General features: G+C 45.1%; 1 protein-coding gene across 2 annotated transcripts in view; it reads left to right on the top strand.

Annotated features, from left to right (window-relative positions):
• The window catches only part of LOC137417012 (major facilitator superfamily domain-containing protein 6), a 168,836-nt gene extending 150,668 nt beyond the window's left edge, over positions 1-18,168 (top strand). For both annotated transcript variants that reach the window (XM_078786091.1, XM_078786092.1), the window contains 4 exons: positions 12,608-12,769; positions 13,055-13,156; positions 13,292-13,425; positions 17,818-18,168. In XM_078786091.1, the coding sequence (XP_078642217.1) occupies positions 12,608-12,769; positions 13,055-13,156; positions 13,292-13,425; positions 17,818-17,844 (425 nt within the window). In that variant the 3' untranslated portion in view covers positions 17,845-18,168. The remainder of the gene's footprint in view (positions 1-12,607; positions 12,770-13,054; positions 13,157-13,291; positions 13,426-17,817) is intronic.
• Positions 18,169-19,819: the final 1,651 nt, after the last annotated feature.

Here is a 19,819-nt window from a genome sequence, read left to right as displayed (position 1 = left end):
AGGAGAACCAAGGATCATCAAGCATGGCTGCTATCGACAAAATTCACCGAAGGAAACAATTGCAAAAAAGGGAAATCGCGGAGAGGGAGTACGAGCGTCACCGCACCAAATCAGAAAAAGAAAAGAGGGCTCTCACGGAGGTGTTGGATCCATCTGCCATTGGAGAAAGAAGCTTATCCGACACATCGCTCTCATCGGTAGATTGCAGCGAGGAATTTCTCGTTCCAAAAGACATTTGCCCACCAAAACGAGCTAAACATGTTAAAGGCCAACTTATGATCTCTGAGGTGGCATCAGCTTAGGACCGGACCGTGCCAACATTGCTGACCGAGCCGCAATGATGACGCTCAGACTTGCAGTGAAGGCGATGGGTGTCCATCTCGAGAAGGTAACCCTCTCTAGAAGTTATATTGAGAGTAACTGTATGACAAATCGAGAAGCTGTTGCAACTGGAGATCAGGCGAACTTCAAACCTGACACTCCACTTCTGCTCCAATGGGATTTGAAACTTCTCCCAAACATTACCGATGGCAAAGATAAAGTGTGGCCATTCTGGTAACATGCTAGGCCAAGAGGAGCTCCTCGGGGTGCCAAAAATTGAGAAAGGAACTGGGGTAGAACAGGAACGCATCTGCTCGGAAACAGTGGATTACTCGGATGTGAGGAACCTAGTGAGAGGCATCGTCTTTGACAACATATTCAAACCCTGGATTCAGATGTGTGCATGTGTTAAACTCAAGCAAGCCTTGGGACGAGAGTTGGTGCAGGTGGCATGCCGGCATCACATGTTGGAGACTCTTCTAGTGGATTTGTTTAAGAAAGCCTGCAGTTCGTCCAGTGGTCCAGACATCCTCCAGGAAGAGATTCCAGTCTCAGTTGAATATCATTGACCAATCCCGGTTTAACCCTGCCACCGAAGACAAGACGATAAGCATAGGGTTTTCTGATTCATTGCAGAATACACGAAATGAGGTACTGAGCTGCATAAAGGATTCGCTCCACACAAAAGTTCATCCACAAGAGGATTATGCAGAGCTGCTGCAACTTTCGTATGTTCTCCTTGCAGAGATTCCTGAGGGAGGCCCCAAGTTTAGGTATCCTGGAGCGCTCCACCACGCACGCTGGATGGCCAAAGCCATCTGTGTTAAAAATCGATCTCTTTAGAGACCAGTTCAAACTGACCCACCCACTCCCCTCCCCTTGCGTTGAAAGCTATGTCACACATGGGTCTTTTTATCGCCATGGTACATGCGAGATATTGGAATGAAGCCATGATTGCCCAAAAGGCCCCAAAGCACGATTTGGACCTCATGTGCATTTTGAAATGAGGGCTCCCTGTTGTTGAACTTTCACAGGTGGGCATCACTGCACTCAAACCTCATTTATAGTACGTCTCAGAGGAGTTGGTGCGATTGGCATTCTACGACCCTCGAAGAAAAATGGGCAATGGTGAGCAACCTCGATGTCCTTCCTCATGTAAAGGCCATGAATGGTGGAAAGATTTTCTTATGTCCCAACCCCATCTCTCTCTGTACCCACCTTACCCAGTCAAACCTAGCTGCTCATGTCCTTCTCTCCTGACAAGGTAGAGAAGTTTCTATCAAACCTCGACTCTGATTCTGCAACTGGACCAGACGGCATCGGCCCACGGGTCCTAAAATCCTGCTCCGCCGCTCTTTCACTCCCTCTCTCTGTTCTCTTCGCCCTCTCTTTTCCTCAAGGACATCTGCCATCAGCTTGGAAATCAGCAAACATCACCGCTTTACACAAAAAGGTGCAAAAACAGATCCTTGCAACCACAGACCAATCAGCCTGCTCCCAATTATCAGCAAAGTCATGGAATCCATCATTGCTTTGGATATCAAATCCTTCCTCTTCTCCAATGGCTTGATCTCCGATCATCAATTTGGTTTCAGACCAGGTCACTCTACTCTGGACATGCTGCTTCTGCTGTCTCAACAATGGATGGAGGTCCTCAATGCCAAACAGTAAATCAGAGCTGTCTCCCTTGACATATCACGTGCCTTCGATATGGTCTGGCACCCTGCTCTGCTCACCAAACTCTCCTCCTATGGTATCCATGGAAATCTCCATGCATGGCTTGCGGACTTCCTCTCTGGCAGTAGTCAACGTGTGGCCCTGAATGGATTTCTCTCATCTCCCCTTCCTGTTCAGGCTGGAGTTCCTCAAGGCAGTGTTCTGGGCCCTGTGCTTTATCTGGTCTTCATCAATGATCTCTCTGACTCTCTGGAAAAACCTCTTTATCTCTTTGCTGATGAGTCCACCCTCTGCCGCTTCATACCTCGTCCCTCAGATCGGCAGCCTGCAGCCTCCTCGCTCTCTGCAGACCTGGACAAAATCACAGACTGGTCAAACAAGTGGAACATGTCTTTCAATCCTCACAAATCTCACACTCTTATTATGTCTCTCCGAAAAGACTGACTGGACAACCCTCCCATCTACTTTCTCAACAATCCTCTCCAAGAAGTTCTAACACTCAAGCTTTTGGGTCTCACTATCTGCCATGATCTTTCCTGGGAAAACCACCTTTCCAAGCTGGCCTCCAAAGCCCGTCGCCGACTGGGCATCCTCCGTCGTGCGAAGTCCTTCCTTGGCACACCTGTGCTCCTCTCCACATACAAGGCTTTCATCCACAGCTCAATGGAATACTGCTCCCCCCTCTGGGCCGGTGCTCTTGCCTCACACCTGGCTCGGCTTCACGCTGTTGAAACCCAAGCTTTCAGAATCATTGGAATCTCCTGCGATGAAGTTGATTCTGAGGGCCTTTCACTCACTCACCGCAGGCAGGTAGGTGGTCTTTCTGTCTTCTACCGACTCTTATCTGGCCTAGCTCCCCCAGCTCTATCTGTGCTCTGTCCCACAAATATTCCTACAGGCCGCACAAGATCTGCCAGCAACCCTCTTCTGGTGAAATTGCCAAAATCAAGACTCTCTGCTCACCTTCACTCTTTCATCCTCTTTACTCCCACCTCTGTAACAAACTCCCTCACTCTCTTCAATCCCACTCCTCCCTCCAGGTCTTTAAAACAGCTGTCCACCACTATCTTTTATCTTCCCCCATCCAAAACCTTGATCTTTTCTACCCCAGTTAATTCACCCCAGATCCACTTTTTTTAAATACCGACTTCTTTCCTGGAAGTCCTTGCAGTGTCCATGTGTTTTATACCTCTCCCACCCCCTCCCCCCTTTTCCATGCCTCCTCCCCCCAAGCCCTCTCCCTCCCACAGATCTCCTGATGTCCCTGTTCTCTCCTGTTTTACTTGTGTGCTTCCCTCTCTCTCCCCATCTTGTCTCCCGCTCCAATTATTGTATGTTTTGTGTGTCCGTTTGGTTTTTTTTTTTTTCTTGTGATTGATTGTTAGCTCTTACACGAGCCTCGATCTTGTATACCAAAAAATAATATTAATAAAAAATATAGTAATAGTAAGCGATTTAATCCGAACACTCCTCTTTCTAAATTCGTGACAGAGAAAACAAAGAACATTTTCGATCTTCTCAATAATGGGAGAGAAAGAGCATCGACCAGAAAAAAAAACCCCTTGCTTGTGGGAGGAGGATGAGGTATTCCAAGAGCTTGGTGATGCAGTAAGAGTTTTTAACGGTTGTGAATAATTGTGCGGAGAAGGCGATTGCTCTCATCACCAAATTAAACTCCGCGATCATCAAAGATGAGACACAAAAGTAGTTCCTCCTCCGCTCAGTCGCCCTCCAACTACAAGCCGTCCGAACTCGCGGCAAGAAGCATTTGATGAAAAATTGATTGACAATCTCCTGCCGAATATACTGCCAGAATGTCAAGTTTCCTTTTTACTTGTTTGGTGTTTCATCTGCCCTCAATAAAATATATATTCTAAGGAATATGAAGATAAAACAAAGTGTTTTCTTGATCTTTTTCAATTTCAGTAGATTTTTGAAAAGATTGAAAAGTTGCGCGACCCCTAAATAGTCCGTTTGCCACCCAGATATGTTCTGTACTAAACCTTGTTCTCATGAGAAGTGTATTGTTTTTTGATGGTTTCATACTCGAATGGGTCTATAGAAAATATTTAGCTTGGTTGCCGGAGTGTCAACCTTGGGGAACTCCGATTAATTGGCATAAATCCAAGATGGCCGCTGCGGACGGAGGTGGAAAATAACTTTTCAACCAATCAACCTTCCATCACGTGTGATACATTTTTTCCGTATAATTTCGATGTGAGGATTCGATTTCTGAGGTTAATTGTGTGATTTGGGGTCAGATTCAGGGTCAAAGGTCAAGTTAAAGGTCATTTTCGTCCAAAAAATTATTAATATAATAATAATTGCATTTTCAGAACGAGGGTGGTCAAGTGTTTATTCATTAACGGCGATCACTCCCATTCATCATCAGAACCGAATGCAAGATCAAGATGATCAGTTTCCTCGTCATTTACCACATCTGCTTCTCCTTCCTCTTCCACTTCATCTTGGTCTTCGTCTCCTGTCGTGAAGGGGTTCAAGCAAGCGTCACTAGAAACACAAGCGCAGTACACAGTGCATGATATCTTTCCATGGTGACAGCTGCAACGTTCACTGCCGCACGCCTTCCCCGCCGCCTTGCAGCTGCACCGCACTACATCCATGAGATCTTGGGGGTCCTGGGGGCTGATCAGAGGTTGCTGGTACTGAGGTGCCATCTTTGATTTCCCACCCATACTTCGTGATGTCAAGTTCAGGTGGAGCCTGCTGGTCAGCAGATTTGGCGAGTATAGTCTGCAGATGAGTGCGCAAGATGTGCAGGAAGAGATTTTGGTCTGTTGGTGGTAGCGACATGATCTTGAGCGGCTTTCCAACCTTCTTTGTGTACATATGGTACCTCGCCTCACTCATAGTGGTCCCCTGTTGCTGACCATATAGAGCACAGAAGAACGCCTATCCTGCTTCCATGAGCTGTGCATGGGTGGCATCAAGCTCGCCCAAGGCTGAGTACAGGCCTGGGAAGTCGCCAGCTCTCAGGGTCTTCAGGGCCGACACTTTCCCCTTGCCGTACAGGTATGAGGTGGTATCTGAACCAGTAATGTAGTGCATTCCCAGGATCTGCAGGCACTTGGGGCCGAGTTGGGCACAGGTGGCGTTAATGTCCCAAACAGGTCCATCCCACCGCTCCATTTGCACTGTGGCCTGGATCTTGTTTCGGTACACCCAGTACACAAGCAGCACGAACACATCGGTGTCATCTGAGAGAATGCGGATCACTCGCGTGTCGGACTCGGCAGCCATGAGGAGGTACGAGATCATTGTTATGTCCGCTTCGTCATGGTTGAATACACCATCGCTGGGGCTCTCCATGGTGACTCCTTCGCCGAAGCTGTAGGTACTAAGAACTTTCGACAGCTGCAACTTGTTGTGCTTATTCCTCATGATGGCGTCTCGACTGGGCAGCGGTGTATTGATGGTCAGGTCGTAATTGATGGAACCAAGGCCAGCACGTCGCATATGCTCATGGTCCTTCGCAGAAACGTTGTGATACTTGTCGAAGACTAAGACCTTCTTGCCAGCGAGAGAGGACAATCTCGTCTTGATGGACTTAACTATGACCGACGCATCTCCTTTTGACGGCCACACGATGTGGTAGAGGAGTTGGCTCGCATCAACAATGGTGACAACAGGCGGCGGTGGTCGTCGTGTCTGTACGCAGAGTTTGTGAGCCAGCGGTGCTTTGCTACCTTTCCTCAAGCAGCCATACTCGTCGATGAGCGATGGGGGTATTGGACACAGCTCATATTGGAAGATGGGTGCTAGCTTCATCTGTCGCTGCTGTCCGACTGTCAGCAGCCTGAAGAAGATAGTCTCCAGGTCGAAGATCGTCTTGTCCCCCATTTTCACACCTTTCTTTATGTGTTCCATGGTCTTGATGGAACTAGAGACGGTTGCATGGAATCCGGTGGGGAGGGATGCCCGGAACTGTGCAGCCATTCTCTCGCCTATGTCCACTGATTCGGCAACATTCACCTCGGCTTCAGGGGGACCGAATCTACCATTGGCGATGTTGTAGAGGTGTGGCGACTGATTTTCCAATGGGTGAGACATTTTGGACAGCTCAAGCGAGATTCGACGTCTGTCATCTGCATCCATCTCCCTCCTCGTCTTGCCCTCCTCCTTGTGACGTGGTCCACTGCTTGTAGTACTTGCTCCAGCTTGGGCATTGCTCTCCTTGACTGGGGGATTGGGGTATATGTGTGCCATGGTGTCTGAGAGGTAGGCGATGACGGGAAAAGAATCGATCCATTCCGCGACCATCTCTTGAGAAAGGGTTATACCCTTGAGGCCACCTTTGCCGATTCGAATGGCAGTTTGTTCACCAAACTGGTCAGAGCTCACGCCATTCCAGCTACCCTCCTGGTGACGGCACACGAAGGCACCTGACATGAGCTCCGTTTTGGCCACGGGTGGCAGCAGGTGGCGCATCTCAAAAACATGATGGGTGATGTAGCGGGCGTAGTGGTGGTGGCCAGCAACGAAGAAGTAGGGGAGCATAAGCTCGAGCGTGAGCTGCTGCAGCAGGAAATCTCCCTCCCTCTCGCTACGAAGCAGTTGATGGACGAGCAGAGTAGGCTTTATCAGATTATCGACCCAGTGCCTGCCGGTTAGGTGTTGCCGACAGGTTTCAAGGTAGTCGCTTAAGTCCTGGAATGTTTTGGGACCAGTGGTGAGAAAATTGCTCAGAAGAGTAGTCGAAACCATCCGGAATGCTCGCATGGCCCGAACCCAAGACTTTCCGCTCATGATTCCTGTTAGCCCTCCAAACGCAGAGCTGATGAGAGGCTCAATACCCGACCCGCGCATGAGTTTGCCGATGCAGCCACAGAAGGACTGCATGGTGTGCATGATGCCAGGCCTGAGAATGACGTTATTGAAGCGATTGACGTCATTCCACTTGATTTGGCTGGCCACCATGAACAGCTGCAGATCGACGGAGACGTGGACATAGGACATCCCCATGTCAGCCAACGACTTTTTGAGGTACTCCAGCGAAGTTAGCACCGTGTCCGGATGAGCGGCTTTGGCGTCGATGAGAGGTCCGAATATGTAGGTACTCGCTGGCTTCTTTTGAGCTTGATCATTGCGTGCCTCCTGATTGTTGAACCCACCCCACTCCATTGCGTTCTTCTGTGTGTTGAGCGTGTTTAGCCACTTCATGTCCTTCTCCTGCGCAGTAGCTAGACTCACCTGCCGGGCACATACTTCTTGGTAGGAGATGCCACAGGTGGCCTCTACAGCTGGTGGGTTCACCTTGGTCGGCCCAGTGTAGTGTTGCAGAGGAAGGCTGCCCGATGAGCTACTGCTGGTCTTTGACTGGGCGGCTTTCTTAGAGAGTCTGGGGATGATGAGGCTGCTCATCCCTGGCTTAGCGCAGCCATACTCTAGAATACCTGCGGGATGAGGTTGCTGGAATTCATGTGAGAGGACATAGGTAGTGCGTCGACCATTGGGTGTGACTACCTGGAGATCCAAGTTGTTAAACCACGCGAAGATGACGCCGCCGGTTCTACACAACCCCATAAACTGGTGGAGGTCCTGTGCATTGTCACCTAGAAAATGGGCGGCCGATTTTCGGAATCTCAGGGCCTCATCGTACGAGGTCGTGAAGCCATGCTCATGAAGGAGTTTGAGAAGGTCGGAACTACCATGCCCGTGCAACAGTTTAACGGCCAGCCCTAATGTTGTCTGATTTCTGGTACTTGTAACGTGACTCTGAATTGACTGGCTCAAGCCCAGAGATTTCTTGGTCACCTTACCACCGGAGACCAGGTCCGAAACCAACTTCAACAAACTTGGGCTGGTCGCCTTGATTGTGTTGGCCTGTGTAAACTCTGATAGGTCGTAATTGGCACTGTTGTATCTGACCGACCGTGCCTCATGCTTGATCTGCCTCACCACGGAAGCAATGCTCCTCTCATCCATATCGTCATCCTTAACTATCTTGAGAGTTTTAGCAACGGAGTCACGGAAACCAACAATGGTAGCACAGCCATCTACCCGAACAACTATAACATCCTTACTCATGCAGTCAGTTACCTTGCTAAACATGTCACGTCGAGCGAGCTTGCCACCTAGATCCGAGTACAGGGAATGCAGTTCAACACTATTCCATAATCTGGACCTGTCTCGGCTCATGTACTCGATGACTTCCTTCAGAGCATTTTCATCTGCACTACCAGTTGGCAAATCAGCATATGTGGGAACATTCGTAAAACTGTTATAGCAGCGGACGTGGTACTTGCACTCAGCAGAAGGTAGATCAGAAACAAAAGCAAGGTGCAACTTGACCCTTCTAGCCACATCATCATTACGCTGCTCAGCAACATCAAGGAGCATATCTTTCATAGTTGGGAGTGGGTTACGTTCTGTGTCAAAACGTTCTTTGGTCATACACTTACGAACGCGGTCCCATCGTTCTGGGTGTCTATCATCAATGGGTAAACATTCCTCGCTACAGAACATACAATCACGTTTGTACTCAAACACACCTTTGTCAGCTACCTTAGTATGAGACCTTGTAGTTGTCCTTACACCCTCATCTTCAGCCTTTCTTTTCTGTGACTTTCTCACTCTCTCAATTTTCTCTTTTGATGTATAAGTACAGCAGCAACCTTTATGACAGGTTATGCTTGCCGCATCTCCACCAACATCAATAATGTTCTGTAGCGTAGCCTGCAGGTCTCCATCTCCACGAGATTTGGCGCACAAGATGAGCTTCCTGATCCCGTTCGCAGTGAATTTCGTTTCTTGTCCACCTCCGTGACACACCGGGAGAAGACACCTTGAGTCAGCCATATGCATACGTCTCTCTGAAAAGAAGAAGAGGTGAGATTAGAATCAACGTATCGAGTTCATGAGTGGTGTGCAGTTGATGCAGGGGTCAAAAAGTTTGAACCCCCCAAATGTGCAAAAATGACCTTTAACTTGACCTTTGACCCTGAATCTGACCGCAAATCACACAATTGACCTCAGAAATCGAATCCTCACATCGAAATTATACGGAAAAATGTATCACACGTGACGGAAGGTTGAATGGTTGAAAAGTTATTTTTCACCTCCGTCCGCAGCGGCCATCTTGGATTTATGCCAATTTATCGGAGTTCCCCAAGGTTGACACTCCGGCAACCAAGCTAAATCTTTTCTATAGACCCATTCGAGTATAAAACCATCAAAAAACAATACACTCCTCGCAACAACAAGGTACTCAACCTGGCAACCGGACTATAAATGATATCGGATCAATGCAATAATTTTTTGTGTAGATTATTACTTGATTTCGTGGATCCCATTCAGAATGTGAAAAAGTAAAAGTCCAAAAAACTTTTTTGGACCACACTCCTGGGCACGCATGCGTAGTGTGTGCGAACTTCGGGGTGTGGGGGAGGTAAACGTGGTGGCCCGGCTTGGGTGTTGTCTTGCTTTTCCAACCCTTAATCTTTTCGATACGTCACAAGAACCTTTCAAGAGACCAGAATAAGAGGTCGAAGATGTTGAATCAGGATCATCGATTTGTCAGTTTGATGCATGATTGCGGACAAGTGCAGATCCATAGATAGAAAGACAAGATGATATTAAACTTTAAAGTGCTCGTATAATATCACAGTTTTAGTGTCAGAACAGTAAAGATAAAAGTGTCAGTAAAGTTTGGTAGTGATATCTTATTCACAATAAACAATCTTACTCACACAGACCACAAAATCCATCCTTTCTGGATACCTTCAGGTATTTATCCAATTTGTCTTTTAAACCGGGAAACTTTTGTTGCAAACAATTATACCTACCGACTACCTTCCCAGCCAAACATCCTGATGTCATCGCAGTTGGCATTTGTTTAATTATTCTAACTTTAAGGTGAACCCTCCGGTCCTATCCCGACCTGCAAACCAAGAGTATCTACCTGTCATATCATCTCCTAGATGTCTAGAGCATCTTCGATACTCCTTTTGTATCCCCACGTTATACTCTATTCTCTCATGGACACTAATCAGGTTTTTCTCTATTTATTTTGGAATCTTCCTCAACTAAGACATGGAATAACAATTCCAGTTGCAGCTCTATCCTGTTTCCATATCAAAGAACGACCTCAAGTGAACCTGAACGTCGAAATCTTCTTAGCTTAGACTATTCATTCGGAGTGACTCTATCTAAGGTTTCAAATCAATCTGTGATTACTGCACATCAACTCGCTCTCAAACAGAATGATTACTTGTACGGATGAAAATATATATATTTTAAAGATTAAAGTAAATAAAACTTTTACGGATCGTGATATGGATATAAAATGGAGGTTTAAATATGTCACCACATTTTTGTTTGTTTGTTCTATACAAGGTCACATACTTAAACCATGTCGGTAAATTTAAACCATGTTGGTAAATTTAAGGCATGTCAGTAGATTTAAATGATGTCGGTAAATTTAAACCATGTCGGTAGATTTAAACCATGTCGGTAAATTTAAACCATGTCGATTGTCGGTAGATATAAGCCATGTCGGTAGATTTCCACCATGTCAGTTAAGTTAAACTATGTCGGTAGATTTAAACCATGTCCGTATAATTAAACCATGTCGGTAGATTTCAACCATGTCGGTAAATTTAAACCATGTCGGTAAATTTAAACCATGTCGGTAAACTTAAACCATGTCGGTAGATTTAAATGATGTCGGTAAATTTAAACCATGTCGGTAGATTTAAACCATGTCGGTAAATTTAAACCATGTCGGTAGATATAAGCCATGTCGGTAGATTTCAACCATGTCGGTAGATTTCAACCATGTCAGTTAATTTAAACCATGTCGGTAGATTTAAACCATGTCCGTAGATTTCAACCATGTCGGTAGATTTCAACCATGTCGGTTAATTTAAACCATGTCGGTAAATTTAAACCATGTCGGTAAATTTAAACCATGTCGGTAAATTTAAACCATGTAGGTAGATTTAAACCATGTCTGTAAATTTAAACCATGTCGGTAAAATTTAACCATATCAATAAATTTAAACCATGTCGATGTATTTAAACCATGTCGGTTAATTTAAACCATGTCGGTAAATTTAAACCATGTCGGTAAATTTAAACCATGTCGGTAGATTTAATTATTGTCGGTAAATTTAAACCATGTCGATTAAACCATGTCAATAAATTTAAACCATTTAAACCATGTCGGTAAATTTTAACCATATCAATAGATTTAAATATTGTCGGTAAATTTAAACCATGTCGATAGATTTAAACCGTGTCGGTAAAATTTAACCATATCAATAAATTTAAACCATGTCGATGTATTTAAACCATGTCGGTTAATTTAAACCATGTCGGTAAATTTAAACCATGTCGGTAAATTTAAACCATGTCGGTAGATTTAATTATTGTCGGTAAATTTAAACCATGTCGATTAAACCATGTCAATAAATTTAAACCATTTAAACCATGTCGGTAAATTTTAACCATATCAATAGATTTAAACCATGTCGATGTTTTTAAACCATGTCGTTAGATTTAAACAATGTCATTAGATTTAAACCATGTCTGTAAATTTAAACCATGTCGGTAAATGAAAACCATGTTGGTAGATTTAAACCATGGGAGTACATTTAAACCATGTCGGTAGTTTTAAACCATGTCGATTGATTTAAACCATGTCATTAGATTTAAACCATGTCGGTATTTTTAAACCATGTCGGTAAATTTCAACCATGTTCGGAAATGTCAACCATGTCGATGGATTGAAATCATGTCGATACATTTAAACCATATCAGTAAATGTAAACAATGTCGGTAAATTTAAACCATTTCGGTAGTTTGAAATCTTTTCGGTAAATTTAAACCATGTCGATAGATTTAAACCATGTCAATCTATTTAAAGCATGTCGATGGATTTAAACCATGCTGTTAGATTTAAAGCATGTCGGTAAATTTAAGCCATGTTTGTAGATTTCAACCATGTCGGTAAATTTAAACCATGTCGGTAGATTTAAATCCTGTCGGTAAATTTAAACCATGTCGATAGATTTAAACCATGTCGGTAGATTTAAACCATGTCGGTAAATGTAAACGATGTCGTTAGATTTAAACCATGTCAGTAAATTTAAACCATGAACCATGGTCGTTAGATTTTTTAAGCTTTTCAAAACTTTTAAACGTTTTACATTTATATCTTGTCGGTAGATTTACACTAAAGATTGACATGTTGTACTCAAATACAATTTATTTGTGAATATCAATGTGAATTGTTTTGCCATCACTTTCCCCATATAGGCAGGTTCTGTCCGTAATTTCGTTCCCATTTTGTGGACATTTGTAACCATTTACATTTTTGAAATGTTTGAGAGTCTCTGACTCCGAAAATCAATGTTTCCATTTGATTTGAATTTTTTTTAATTTACAATTTGATTTGATTTGATTTAAAAAAAAAAATTAAAATCAAATAGAAAGATTAGTTTACTGAATCAGAACGTCTCAAATTTTGCAAAAATGTAAATGGGTACAAGTCTTCATGAAATCAGAACGAACCTTCAAATCTGTTCATATGTAACCTGAGCAACTGCACAATATGAACACGACAAGATGTGCCAAACTGCTGTTGCAGGTTTCATGATGGCAGCGACATGGACCTCCTGCATCTCCATCCTGAATGATGAAGTGGCACCTGCGAGACGTACCACCGTCCAAGGGATCATCCAGGGACTGCACTTAGGACTAGGTCGTGGTTGTGGAGCCATACTAGGAGGTCTACTTGTCCACACATTTGGTAAGAAATATCTACATTTGGTATTTAGATTATCAGTTCTCAATTTACACCTGACTATCATTGTGAATGGAGACGTCTAAAGCAAGCAAATCATTCCGCTACCATTGCCTTGTGGTACCTGGTCCATTGTATCGGCGTTGTCTATCTCACAGGAGATAATACATCTCAAGACTCAAACTTTTGATGTTTGAAAAGGTGTATATGATGTGATGTGTGTACTTTGCATGTGCAGATATACGTGCTCCACAAGACAAACAGAAGACATCATACTTTTGTCTCACACAGGTGCAGTGAATATTTTCAGGGCCATTGGAATTGCAAGCTTAATCTCTCTCATCCTGTTTGCTCTCATACAATGGTTAATCAATAGGTCGAAGAAAAATCCAGGTTTGTACATTGATGGTTTCACTAATAACTAAACATATCGATAACTGCAATTGGGGACACCAGAGATTCCCGAGTTATGTCATGATCCTCGCACACCCTTCACCTGTTCACTTTACCACATCCTCTACTCTTTAGATAACCTGACAAGACCTCCACAAGGCTCGAGTACTGATGGCACATCCAAACCGGACACACAAGACACTCCAAACAATTTAACTTCTGCAGCTCTTGACCTCTTGAAGCTGACTGAAGAAACAGCAGCAAAACAGGTAAGGGTCATTGCGATCCAGGTGGTGGGTTTCGATGAGATTGGTGTCCATAAGGGTCATTGTGATCCAGGTGGTGGGTTTTGATGAGATTGGTGTCCATAAGGGTCATTGTGATCCAGGTGGTGGGTTTTGATGAGATTGGTGTCCATAAGGGTCATTGTGATCTAGGTGGTGGGTTTTGATGAGATTGGTGTCCATAAGGGTAATTGTGATCCAGGTGGTGGGTTTTGATGAGATTGGTGTTCATAAGGATCATTGTGATCCAGGTGGTGGGTTTTTGATGAGATTGGTCTCTATAAAGGTCTCCCGGTGTGTCCCCTGGTTAGAATAGGTACACCGTATCCCTGCATGTCGTAAGAGGTGACTAAGAGGGTTGGCGCCAGGAAGGGCATCCGGCCATAAAAACATTGCCTCAAAAAGAGAACCATGACAATTACAACTACATATGGGCAGGGTACAGCCCGAAGTGGAGATCGGTTTCTGAGGTTTGGGACATGGAATGTAGGGACAATGACAGGGAGATCAGGAGAAGTGGTGGAAGTATTGATCAGAAGAAGAATGGACATATGTTGTGTGCAAGAGACGAGATGGAAGGGAAGTGGTGTGAGAATGGTGAAGGGTAGGCAGGGGCAGAAATACAAGTTTGTGTGGCGAGGGTGCCCAGAGGGCGTGAATGGTGTTGGTGTCCTGTTTTCTGAGGAGTTTCTAGACAGTATGGTGAGTGTGACTAGAGTGAGTTAAAGGTTGATGATGTTGAAAATGATGATTGGAAAGCTCTTGGTGAACGTCATGTCAGGATATGCTCCGCAGGTTGGTCGGAGCGATGAAGAGAAGGACAAGTTCTGGTTTGCGATAGAGAAGCTGATGGAAAACGTGAAAGATGAAGAAGTTGTTGTGGTAGGCGGAGACCTAAATGGACATGTGGGAAGGAGTATGGACGGTTTTGAGGGAGTTCATGGGGGTTACGGATATGGTGTAAGGAATGGAGAAGGTGAAAGGATTTTGGAGTTTGCTGATGGAGCTGATTTGTTGATTTGTAATACTCAGTTCCAGAAAGAGGATAATAAGCTTGTTACATACACGTCAGGTGGGTCGACGACAACCTTTGACTACCTGATGGTGCGTAGGCGAGATAGGGGGCACCTCCGGGACACAAAGGTTCTCCCGGGGGAGGAGGCTGTTTCATAGCACCACTTGGTTGTCTGCGACATAAGGGTGAAAGGTGCGAAGAGAGCTCGGCGGGTGAAGTACCAACCGAGAATGAAGGTGTGGAGGTTGAAAGAGGTGACAGTAAGGGAGGCATTAAAAGAGAGGCTGAGTAGGGTAGAGGATGATGTGGTTGATCTTGAACGTGGTTGGATGTCAATGAAAGATAGTCTGTTGGGAGCCGTTGGTGAGGTATGTGTATGGACAAAAGGACCACTGAGGCACTCGGAATCATGGTGGTGGGATGAGGAAGTTGGAAAGAGGATTGACGAGTAGAGGAAGAAGTTGAAGGAGTGGCAGAAGGCGAAGGGTACGGGAGCAGAAAAAGCAGAGCATGAAAGTTATAAGGCAGCCAAGAAGGCTGCAAAGAAAGAGGTAGCAAAGGCGCAGGAGGCATGTAGGAAAATGTTCGGAGAACGCTTGGATTTGGAAGAGGGTCAGAGAGCGGTATTCAGGATTGCAAAGCAGATAGCGAAAGAGAGGTGTGATGTGATGGGGGTGAGTTGCTTGAAGGATGAAGTGGGACAAATCGTTGTGGACCCAGATGGAATTAAAGGAAGACGGAAAAGATATATGGAAATGCTGTTGAATACAGAGAATGAATGGGATGGCAACATAGAGAGTAACCCAGTTTTAGGACCGGCAGAGAAGATAACCGAGAAGGAAGTTGAGGAAGCGATAAAAGCAATGAAGAGTAGAAAAGCAGGAGGGCCGACAGGAGTTGTGGGAGATATGTTGAAGGCAGCAGGAAGTTGGGGTGTGAAGAGAATGACAGAGATCTGTAATCTGGTGGTGAAAGAAGGCCGCATTCCAGTGGATTGGGAACTGAGTACCCTCGTCCCTCTATACAAGGGGAAAGGTGACCCTCTGGAGTGTGGCTCGTACCGAGTGATAAAGTTATTGGAGCATGGAATGAAGGTATTGGAAAGGGTGTTGGAGAGGAGGATAAGGAAGAAGGTGAAGATCGACGAAATGCAGTTTGGATTTATGCCATGAAGAGGAACGACAGACACACTCTTTATTGTGAGGCAGTTGCAGGAGAAGTACATGGAGAAGAGGAAGAAGTTGTTTCTTGGGTTTGTTGATCTGGAGAATGCATTCGATAGGGTTCCACACGAAGTATTGACATGGGCATTGAGGAAGTTAGGAGTTAAGGAATGGTTGATCAGATTAGTGATGGCAATGTACAAAAGAGCGCGCACAGCTGTAAGGACGAAGGATGGGAACAGTGGTGAGTATGAGGTGAAGGTGGGAGTGCATCAGGGGTCGGTACTAAGTCCACTACTATTTGTAGCTGTGATGGAGGGGCTGGCTCAAAACGTAAAGGAGGGTTTACCGTGGGAGTTGTTGTATGCAGATGATCTGGTGTTGATTGCGGAAAGTATGGATGGACTGAAGGAAAAGCTGAACAAGTGGAAGGAATGTATGGAGACAAAAGGTCTGAAGGTGAATATAGGGAAGACGAAGGTGATGGCAAGTGGTAAAGCATGTGGTGAGGTGGAAAGAACTGGGAAGTGGCCATGTGCTGTGAGCAGGAAGGGTGTCGGAGTGAACTCCATTCAATGTACAATGTGCGCTGAGTGGGTCGATCGAAAATGTAGTGGTCTGAGAGGGTCATTAACCAGTATGGCAGCTACATTCAAATGTAAGGTGTGCACAGAGGGAGCTGCAGATGGAGGAAATGTTGAATTGGATCTTGGAGACGGCGTGAAGCTGGAAGGTGTGAAAACATTTTGCTACCTCGGAGACATGCTGAATGGAGAAGGTGGATCAGACTCGGCAACGGTTGCAAGAGTGAGATGTGCATGGAAGAAGTTTCGGGACCTGAGTGGCATGCTAATGAGGAGGGGAGTGTCGTTGAAGCTGAAGGGAAAGGTGTATGCTGCATGTGTGAGAAGTGTTATGATGTATTGGAGCGAGACACGGGTGATGAACGTAGAGCAGCAACGAAGGCTGGAAAGGGTGGAAATGCGAATGGTTCGGTGGATGTGCGGAGTATCATTGAGAGAGAGGAAGACAAATGATGAATTGCGAAAGATGATGGGAATAGAGCCTGTGATTGATGCTTTGAAGAGGAACAGGTTGAGATGGTTTGGTCATGTGTTGAGGAAGGATGAAAGTGACTGGTTGAGAAGAGTGATGGAAATAAATGTAGAAGGAAGTAGAGGATGGGGAAGACCGAGAAAGACTTGGCTAAAGATGGTGGAAGAAGAAATGCGGGCAGGGGGGTTAACAAGGGGAGATGCAGAAAATAGGGCAAGATGGAGAAGATTGTCATGGGGACCGCAAGGCTAACCCCCTCTCTCGCAGGGAAAATGGCCTTAAAATGCCTGTTGTTGTTGTTGTTGGCCTCTATAAAGTTCACTGTGATCCAGGTGGTGGGTTTTGATGAGATTGGTCTCTATAAAGGTCATTGTGATCCAGGTGGTGGGTTTTGATGAGATTGGTGTCCATAAGGGTCATTGTGAACCATGTGGTGGGTTTTGATGAGATTGGTGTTCATAAGGATCACTGTGATCCAGGTGGGGGGTTTTGATGAGATTGGTCTCTATAAAGGTCATTGTGATCCAGGTGGTGGGTTTTGATGATATTGGTCTCTATAAAGGTCATTGTGATCCAGGTGGTGGGTTTTGATGAGATTGGTCTCTATAAAGGTCATTGTGATCCAGGTGGTGGGTTTTGATGAGATTGGTCTCCATAAAGGTCATTGTGATCCAGGTGGTGGATTTTGATGAGATTGGTCTCTATATAGGTCATTGTGATCCAGGTGGTGGGTTTTGATGAGATTGGTCTCTATAAAGGTCACTGCGATCCAGGTGGTGGGTTTTGATGAGATTGGTCTCTATAAAGGTCATTGTGATCCAGGTGGTGAGTTTTGATGAGATTGGTCTCCATAAGCACTTTTGTGATCCAGGTGACCATTGTGATCCAGGTGGTGGGTTTTGATGAGTTTGATGTCCATAAGCACTTTTGTGATCCAGGTGACCATTGTGATCCAGGTGGTGTGTTTAGATGAGTTTGGTCTGTATAAGCACCATTGTGATCCAGGTGGTGGGTTTCGATGAGCTTGGTCTCCATTGTGATTGCCACGTGCCTGGGGGTGGTCTCCTCATGTTTGTGCCACGTGGAGGGAGTTGACGAGTCGTTTGCTCTGAATTGACTTTTCTCTTTCTACTCTTGGCACAGGGAGAAGCTGAGACACCTTCATCTTGAAAACCAAAATCAACCTGAAGAATATTCGCTGATGAAGATGCAAAGCTCACGTCAGACAACACGATGACATTTACATTTACATTTACAGTTGCTGTGCCAGTTTTAATGCTGTTTTCATGGTCTCAGGTGCTCCATGTTGTACAAATATAAATGGTTGGAAAATAAGGCTCCAGGGTGTGCTGCTAACAGAGATGCTTGGACTGTTTCTCACCTGAGAACACTTTATCATTTCGAAGTTTCTCACTTGAGAATGTGGTCACGTGCTTTTCCTTTGTGCAATATTATTATTTGCTGATTTGTTATTAAATGATGCCTTTTAATTGATGGAGGGAATTATTTAATTTTACTTTTCGTTCATTGAATATTGAGCCGTACACCTTTATGTCTTGCAAATACCTTTGAAAGGAATCCGGTGTGTATGGTTGGTGGTGATGGATTCTTGTATGTTCACCTGTCTACATCTGCAAGACTTGTGAAAAGTAGTGGAGATTTCTTATGTAGGGCCAAACATTCTGATTTGTCTCGGCTTAGACCTAGACCGCCCTGGTGAGCAAAATGGTCACTTGAGTCCATCACTAATTCTGTCACCGCTGATCTTATACATATCACCGACATGTGAATATATATATATATATATAATTTTAACCAAAGAAGCATACTGACCCTATGACATGATGCTGACGTCATGTGCATAAATTATGAGACTCGATCTGTGCCTTGCTTCCTCGTCAAGTTAGGGGGTTCAACCTGCATATATGTACGTTCATGTACATAGTATGTACATGTATATACATATACATATACACATGCACATACACATAAAGGGGTCTTACTCCTATTAAGAGGAGTGGTCCCAACTGTATGACCATGCATTGTGGCCCTTCGGGGGCATGATGCATGCGTTTGAATGACCATGTGCTTCCCCCTCGGGGTTGAGGCGCATGTGTATTGTTATGGGGACAGCCTTGTTGACGATGTGCCTTGACCATGGGGTCAAGGTGCATGTCCGAGGCTGTTCAAATGTTTGACTTTTTACCTTTTTTCATTGTAAAAAAGGCAGGCCTTTTGCTGTGGCCTCATAACAGCATACACATAAAGGGGTCTTACTCCTATTAAGAGGAGTGGTCCCAACTGTATGACCATGCATTGTGGCCCTTCGGGGGGCATGATGCATGCGTTTGAATGACCATGCGCTTCCCCCTCGGGGTTGAGGCGCATGTGTATTGTTATGGGGACAGCCTTGTTGACGTTGTGCCTTGACCATGGGGTCAAGGTGCATGTCCGAGGCTGTTCAAATGTTTGACTTTTTACCTTTTTTCATTGTAAAAAAGGCAGGCCTTTTGCTGTGGCCTCATAACAGCATACACATAAAGGGGTCTTACTCCTATTAAGAGGAGTGGTCCCAATTGTATGACCATGCATTGTGGCCCTTCGGGGGGCATGATGCATGCGTTTGAATGACCATGCGCTTCCCCCTCGGGGTTGAGGCGCATGTGTATTGTTATGGGGACAGCCTTGTTGACGTTGTGCCTTGACCATGGGGTCAAGGTGCACGTCCAAGGCTGTTCAAATGTTTGACTTTTTACCTTTTTTCATAGTAAAAAAGGCAGGCCTTCTATGCGGGCCCTAAACGCATACACATAAAGGGGTCTTACTCCTATTAAGAGGAGTGGTCCCAATTGTATGACCATGCATTGTGGCCCTTCGGGGGCATGATGCATGCGTTTGAATGACCATGCGCTTCCCCCTCGGGGTTGAGGCGCATGTGTATTGTTATGGGGACAGCCTTGTTGACGATGTGCCTTGACCATGGGGTCAAGGTGCACGTCCAAGGCTGTTCAAATGTTTGACTTTTTACCTTTTTTCATTGCAAAAAAGGCAGGCCTTCTATGCGGGCCCTAAACGCATACACATAAAGGGGTCTTACTCCTATTAAGAGGAGTGGTCCCAATTGTATGACCATGCATTGTGGCCC

The sequence above is a fragment of the Myxine glutinosa genome, chromosome 10, assembly GCF_964187855.1.
Source record: "Myxine glutinosa chromosome 10, kmMyxGlut1.1, whole genome shotgun sequence".
Classification (NCBI taxonomy): domain Eukaryota; kingdom Metazoa; phylum Chordata; class Myxini; order Myxiniformes; family Myxinidae; genus Myxine; species Myxine glutinosa.
This window is presented reverse-complemented; position numbering and strand designations above follow the sequence as displayed.